At 52.9% G+C, this 7,849-nt stretch overlaps 1 protein-coding gene across 1 annotated transcript in view; it reads left to right on the top strand.

Annotated features, from left to right (window-relative positions):
* Nucleotides 1-7,402, top strand: part of Tgm2 (transglutaminase 2) — a 29,993-nt gene extending 22,591 nt beyond the window's left edge. The window contains exons 11-13 of the mRNA XM_021155896.2: nucleotides 3,657-3,817; nucleotides 4,950-5,086; nucleotides 5,846-7,402. Of these exons, the coding sequence (XP_021011555.1) occupies nucleotides 3,657-3,817; nucleotides 4,950-5,086; nucleotides 5,846-5,996 (449 nt within the window). The 3' untranslated portion in view covers nucleotides 5,997-7,402. The remainder of the gene's footprint in view (nucleotides 1-3,656; nucleotides 3,818-4,949; nucleotides 5,087-5,845) is intronic.
* Nucleotides 7,403-7,849: the final 447 nt, after the last annotated feature.

The raw sequence follows: 7,849 nt of genomic DNA, 5'->3' as shown, positions 1-7,849 counted from the left end.
TTTTTTTTTTTTTTTTTTGCATATGACAGTGTCTCTTGCTGGCCTAGAACTCTTCAGACTAGCCTGGACATCTAGTCCCAGAGATCTGGCTGCCCCCAGCCCCCAGCGCCACCATTACAAGCCTGGATTTTTGTGTTCTATGGGATATGCATTCTTATGCTTATAAGGCAAGCCCTGTACTGGCGGAGTTGTCTCTCCAGTCTCCTGGCATGCTTAATTTTAAAGCTGAGAGTAGTGGGAGCTGGTCTAATAGACCACACCTGTAATACCAGTTCTTGGGGGCAAGGGCAGGACATCTGAGACAGGAAGATTGAGAAAGTTGAAGCCAGCTTAGGCTATATAGTAAGACCCTGTCTCAAAAAGAAAAAAAAAAAGAGGAAAAAAAGGTGTGTGTGTGTTGGGGGTGGGGTGTAGAGTCTATCACTGCACCCATTTTCTAGATGCGGAGACAGAGGCACAGGGTAGTCAAGTCACTTTCCCATCAGAGTTGTGCAGCTAGGAAGTGAGGGCCTGTCTTGTTTCATGGCATCTTCCCATGAGTTTGCTGGCTCTCTCAGCCCCTGTTGCTCTCTGTCATAGTCAATTCTCTCCTCAGTGTTCCCCTAAAGTAGTTCTGGGCCCTGAGGCCACACACTGAGTTAGCACAGAGCCAGGACACAGTCCAGCTCCATAGGACCTAGTGTGAGCACCACTCATCCTGGCCACTGGCTGAAGCCACCCCACTACCTCCGAGTCCTTGTCCATTGGGCTCACTGGGGTCAGCATCGGTCAGTGTGGACTGTGTGTACTTCTGTACTGTCAACACTCAGTACTGGAGAGCCAGTGTGACCTTCCTGGACAAGGAGAAGGCCCAAGCTGGTACTGTCCGTGCTTCCACTCCCAGGCCCTCCACCCAGCTCTGGCATAGCTCAGATTTTCTGAATAGACAGACCTTCTCAGGGCCTCTAGACTCTTTGCTCATGGGCCTGGCAAATCACCTTAGCCCCTGGCCTGGGTCCCAGCACTGACAATGCAAGATGCATTCCAGAGGCAGCTGGACTCACGTGGCTTTTGCCTCCACTGCCTTCGCAGTGCACAGTCACAGGCCATCAAGGTGACTGTGCCCATCACATGAGGCAGCAGCTTGCTCACCTGATGGACAGCTCTGGAGATAGCTCAGAGCAGATGTGGAGTCACTGTGCCTGGTGCAGTCTGCTTATGTGTGAGATCCAAGAAAACAGAGAGTGGGTCTTTCTTTACCACTGTGGTGACACGTGGTCACTCAGGTCACTCAGTGTCAGCTCAGGGCATCTCCACCACCTGATAGAAGGATCTGACTCATCCTCTGTGTCTGGATCCCAAGAATAAGGGTCAGGGGTTCTCACCATGGGTAAATGGGGAAGCCTGGATGTCTTTATTCTGGTTGCTACCACCTGCTGCTGTTGCCCTGGACAACACAGTTGTAGTTTTCCATACAGGCCTCAGACCCCCATTTGTACACAGGCTGGTCCTCCAGCTGAGACCACTCACTTGAGCCTTTCATGAACTATCCCGGTGAAAGCAATATGCTTCAACATACACGTGGGACAAGCCCTAAATACCAGGTGCCTTGCTCCCAGCCATGGAGTCACCTCTGCCTTACAGATGCCATCAGAGCACCTGCATTGCGCTGCGGAAGCTCCAGCCAGGCCCTCAGTTCAGTCAACAGTGCTCTGCCAGCCAGGAATTCATGAGGGATGGCACAGGAAGCAGGGAGGACAGGCCAGGGGCTCTGTGTGCCGGGCTCTGGCTGGAAAGCACAGCTAGTCCAACATGGCCTCTTGGGGCTTCCAGAGCCAAGGTCAACCTGAGACCCATTCTTTTCCCCTTTGGTAGAATTTCTGTGCATCTTGCTCTTTGATGATATGATCTGGGGACTTCCATGTGCTAATGGACAGGAAGCCAGGCCCAGGACAGCTGAATGGAGTCCAAATGCACTCCCCCTCCTCCACCCCGAGCTCTCTCTCTCTCTCTCTCTCTCTCCTCCCTCAGCCACCAGTGTGGTTCAGTGACCATCCCGAGGGATGCTTCTAGAACAGGGCATAATGTCCAAGGGAAGACCGAGGCTGACCACATTCAGTTTCTCCTCCTAGCCAGCATTTGGCCCAGAGCCAAGGCCTGGTGACTGATCTGTGAACGCCGAGTGGCTCTCCAGGACCTGGCCTGGCCTGGCCTGGCAAAGCCAGCAGCCAGGGCCACACCCTCCTAGTGTCCAGTGTTTCCTCTTTCTATTTGCCCCCAGGGTGGGGCTGGTCATTGCAGCCTTTAGTCCTCACAGAGGCATCATCGGGCAGGGGCAGCTCCCTCTGACTTTGGAAGGCCCAGCTTTCTAATGGCTGTGCCACAAGCTGCTGTAGCCAACGATGGGCAGGCCACTGTCCCCCCAGTTTTGTCAGTCCTGCAGGTAACCTGAGCAGCAGTCCCCAGGTGGTGGGGCAGAGTGGTACTAATTTGCCTTTGGCTCCCCGGCCCTTGTGAGTCACCTCAATTAGCTCTGACCCCTGTGGCATGAATGTTTTGCCATGATGCAGTAAGCAGGACTCTGTTGGTTTATATTTATTGTGGTGTTGGTTTGCTACAAATAATGATGAAAATCTTCTCTTAGCAAAAGTTGGTAGTGGTGATGGTGGTGATGATGATGATGATGATGATGATGTTAAAAATATATAGCAGGTTGTAGAAAGATACCATGCAAATATGAGGACCCTACTGATATGTGACTACCCACTCAGGGTATGTAAATGCTGGCCTAGCAAGGGAAGGGGATGCCTCTGCTGTCAGAGTGCTGGCTGCTCCCTGCAGGGCCACGATGATGCAAAGTTGGCTCAGTACCAATGAGCTTAGAGAGCATCCCTGCAGAACTCCTGTTTCTCAGGGAATCCAGGAGCAAAAGGGACTTGCCCAAGGTCTCAGTGAATGAGGAGATGGGATGGGAGGTTCAAGCCAGTAGGTCCCAGGTCTTGGCTCCTGTCTCCAAACCATCCTGCTTTCCACAAACCCCTGCTGCCCTTAGGCCTCCATTTTCTTGTCCGGGGGGCGGGGGCAAAAATGAGATTAGGCCCAAGCTTCACATGGGTTGAGGCTGTGTGGCCCAGTGGTGGGTGAGCCAGAGGGCAGGTGGCGCTGCCGATATGATTCAGATGCCTGGGTGGCATGTCCGGCCGTGGGGGTGACGCATGGCAATGCCATTTTACTTGCCCAAGCCTTGGCTTTCTTGTCTGTTAGCAGAGTGATCAAAAGCAAAGCCACTCTTGGGCTGTCAAGAGGATAAAATGGAAGGTGTTGGGAGTGGCGCGGTGTCTGGCAGTCAGCTGTACCAACTTCTCCAGAACACTGGAGCCTTCCTGTCCCACTCAGGAAACCCTTGCCACTCTCGCAACCATTCATACTGCCCAGGTACTATTAGTAGGTCCTGGAAGGTGGAGCCCTGCCAGGTCACCAGCTAGAAGGAATCGAGGCAAACTGGGGACACAATTCCATGAGAGAGCACCTGTTTGGCACAGCTGGATAGCACCTAGAGAGGCTCTGGGTGCTATCCAGCTGTGGTGCTGAGTGTGTCTGTCATCTTGGCAGTTGGTCAGATCCAGCCCTCATAGCCCACACGTCACACCTCCCTCCCTCCCTCTTCCTCATTGCAGAGAACAGCATCCCGCTTCGAATCCTCTACGAGAAGTACAATGGGTGCCTGACGGAGTCAAACCTCATCAAGGTGCGGGGCCTTCTCATCGAGCCAGCTGCCAACAGCTACCTGCTGGCTGAGAGAGATCTCTACCTGGAGAATCCCGAAATCAAGATCCGGGTAAGGAGCAGATGCCCCCGCACCCCCGCACCCCACCCCTGGACAGAGCTCCCATTTATACACCTGCTTCTCTGCAGCCTGGGACCTTTCTGTGTCTCTGGGTCCTTGTGGAAGGAAGGCATCATAAAGATAAGAGAATGCAGGACTTGAAGCCTCTGGGATGGGCTGCAGGAGCCTGGGGTGGAGGGTGTGGTTGTCTAGATCTGAGACCTAGGTACTTTTTTGTTTGTTTGTTTTCGTTTTTGTTTTTGTTTTTTTCCAGACAGGGTTTCTCTGTCCTGGAACTCACTCTGTAGACCAGGCTGGCCTCGAACTCAGAAATCTGCCTGTCTCTGCCTCCCAAGCGCTGGGATTAAAGGCGTGCTCCACCACCGCCCATCCCCCAACCCCAGGTATCTTTAAAAGGCCAGTGTACCCACCTTGGTGATACTGCTGCGGCCAAAAAAGGGTGGCAAACATGGTGCCCCAGGCTTGTGCCTGAGTGACACTGAAGATGCTAATTCACCCTTCTGGTCCCTAGTTCACACCTCTGTGGGACCAGTTCAGCGCTGGCACTTTGGGGATACTGTAAGAATCCAAGTATGTCCACAAGAAGCATCGAGGGCCTCATACTGCATGTTTGGAGGCTTGGTGAAAGCCAACTGTACCATCATCACCATCTTCCTCCCAGCCCTCTTCTGGGGTGCTCCGAAGCCCGAGCAGCAGTTGCTCTAGAGCACCTCGTAGTCATGGGCTGGAGTCTGTCAAGTGCTTACAGACCTTAGCTTATCTGTCCTAAAGAACTGACAGCTTTCTCTTATCAGCAAACCAGGGCTCAGAAAGGGTCCGCTTTCCCCAATATCACACAGCAGAGAAGAACAGAGTCTGCTTAGCTCCAGCCCTGACCTACCAGCTGTGACTCTAGGACACAGGAGACTCTTTATGTTCTCTGTGGGTCATGTGGAGCCTCAGTAAAGTTCCATGAAAGATCTGAGAAGTATCCACCATGGTGGTTTGCAGATGGGAAACTGAGGCACCAGGATGCGTCCTAGGGATAGCAGAGTTGGGAGCTACTTCTTTTAGCAAACACAGGAGAAAATCTGTAGGCACGCAGCCTGGCTCCCTGCCCTAACCTTCACCTGCACCCTTCCAGGTCCTGGGAGAACCCAAGCAAAACCGCAAACTGGTGGCTGAGGTGTCCCTGAAGAACCCACTTTCTGATCCCCTGTATGACTGCATCTTCACTGTGGAGGGGGCTGGCCTGACCAAAGAGCAGAAGTCTGTGGAAGTGTACGTACTGGGAGCCCAGGGAGGAGGAGGCTGGAGCCAGGAGGCAAGGCTGCTGAACCCAGCCCAACATGTAGCCCAGTCCACTATGCTCACCTGAATTCCACTCACCCTAAGCCCCAAGCCAGAGTGCCCACAAGGTGGTGACCTTTCAACTCTTACAACATGATAACTGCAGGTCATTTCCCCACCTGGACACACCAGACACTATGTGCTGTCTCCACACAGTCCTCACAGAACCCAGATGTCCACATGCATCTCTGGGTCCATGCACTATCAGGCATGGTGTGTCCTTATCCATTCACATCTACATACACATGTGTAGGAATACATGCTGTTCCTCTTTCCAGAACCGTGTAATTCATACAATCAGAACAAACCAAGAGCATACACAAGCCATGCAAGCCACACAATGTGTTGTCTCTCCTGCAGCCACTGAACATGTGCATGGCTCCCAGCCTACTGCTAGTACTCATGGGCAGATCTACTCACCACATATGTTTGCCTCTCCCCCCACTAGCAACATGCTTGCTCATACCTATACATACTTGTACACACACACACACACACACACACACACACACACACACCACTCTAGGAAGCCTAGCCCTGCAGAAGCCATGAGTTGGACCCATTATCAATACTGGCTTTTGTCTATCTTCTCCAAAGTCCCGGCCTAAGTCCCATTTTGTCTTCACTGGTGCTCCATGTGTCACATAGCAACCAGGCCTGTCTCCTTACCTACCTTCTTTCCTTCTGCAGCTCAGACCCGGTGCCAGCGGGCGATTTGGTCAAGGCGCGGGTCGACCTGTTCCCGACTGATATTGGCCTCCACAAGCTGGTGGTGAACTTCCAGTGTGACAAGCTGAAGTCGGTGAAGGGTTACCGAAATGTCATCATCGGCCCGGCCTAAGGGACCCCTTCACCCAGACTCAACCCCACCACCTGCCAACCCTCATTCAACCTGGTCTTTATCCTAAAATAATGAGCAACTTCACCCCATTCATGCTGACATGGCTGCCTGGGGCCTCTTCAGAAGACAGTGTACTTCTGGCCCAATCCTGTTCCTCTGGATCTATTTCCCCATCTGTCCCCTTAGCTGTGAGGAAGGTTCTGTGCCGACACAGTGGGTACCCTGGCAAGGGTAAGAGGAGAGCCATCACCAGCACTTTGTATCTCTGTATTGTTTGAACCGTCTCTGGAGCCTCAGCGTAAGCACAAAGGGACCGTGAGCCCACTGGCTCGATGAAGGAACCGGCTGTCCCGGCCAACAATTTCCCGCCCGCCTCCACCCCCCCGAATGGGAACCATATGTGCTAGGCACCTTAAGTTCTCACAGGGACACCAGCCTGCTGAACGTCCATGAGAAACTTCAGGGTACAAACTGAGGCTGCTGTGCTGTACTGGGACAGTAGGCAGGCCATCACTTGCAGGGCCAGTGGGTGAGCTTGAAAACAGGGACTCCATCTGTGACACCAGCTCTGACCTGAGAATGTCAGAGAGGCTATCTGGGGATGAGCCTGGAAGGACACGGTTAGGGTGAGGAGTTGAGGGAAGGAAGGGCGGGGAGGCCAAAGAACTGGGAGTCAGAGCTTGGGTTTAAGCCCCAAGGAAAGCCACACTCTATCCTCCTCTTCTGGGCTTGATCCTTCTTCACCAGGGCAGTGCTTAACAAGCTCACGCCAGGGGTCTCCTGGCTCTATACTTCTAAAGCCTGCTGCCCAGGCTCAGTGCACTTCTGGGAAGGAGACATTGCACCAGACCTGTACCCGGGGTGACCTGCTTCTCACCTATGACTGGGTTCCTCAGATGCAGTTCCAGGACTACCCACAAGCTATTCACACAGTGCCTAGACTAGATTTCACAGATCGAGCCTTAAATATCCACACTGGTCACTAACCAGCAGGCCACACCTCCACCAGCCCCTCCTCAGCCAGCACCTCTAGACACAGCACTTGTCTCCAGAAAAGCGTGGAAGCCTGTGTGTGGGTCATCATCCCAAGTTAACCCACTCCTACCTCTCTGTGGCTGGGCCCTCAAGCTAGGAAGGCTGCAGTGGTGGTGGGGTCTCTGGGTGATGAGGTCAGAGACTCTGGGATCCCCTGAAATCCCAGAGAAGAGCCTGGGAAGAATCAAACTGATGTGTTTCACGTGTTCTGCTTTACACAGAGGATCGCACCGTGAGCCATGCTCTCTGTCCTGTCCCCACACGGTTCTGTTTCTTTTGGTCTGTGCAAGCTTCAGGTTCCAAGCAGGCAGTAGGCATGCTTTCAAAGCACATGTGAACACTGAAATAAAGGTCTATTTTTCACATTCAAACAAGGTCTGCCTTGTCCTTTGAGAATGTCTGAAGGGGGTGGGCAGCACCCACACCTGTGCCCACCCCCTGCCTCCTCACCCAAGCCTTAACCCAGCCCCACACTTTCCTGGCTCTCAAGGCTCTACCCACAAACTCCTCCCACTAGCTGAGCCAGCAACTTCCTGTGTCCCCCACTGTTCTTCCCACTCATGTGCCTCTTAGGTTTTGCTGGTCCCTGTGCCTGAAATACCCTTCCTTGTCTTTCCTCATCTGCTTGGCTTAACCCCAAAGTCACCTTTCATTGTTTTGTGGTAACAAACCATGGTGTGGTGGCACCTGACTATAATCTCAGCTCTAGGGATACACTCCCAGTTCGTTGGCCAAACAGCTTAGCCTATTTGGAAAGCTCTAGGCCAATCAGAGACTCTGTCTCCAAAAACAAGACAGAGAAATGACCTGAGAAATGA

The sequence above is a fragment of the Mus caroli genome, chromosome 2 (genome assembly GCF_900094665.2).
Source record: "Mus caroli chromosome 2, CAROLI_EIJ_v1.1, whole genome shotgun sequence".
In the NCBI taxonomy this organism is placed as follows: Eukaryota; Metazoa; Chordata; class Mammalia; order Rodentia; family Muridae; genus Mus; species Mus caroli.
Note: the sequence above shows the minus strand (reverse complement) of the source record. Positions and strands in the feature narration are given on the sequence as shown.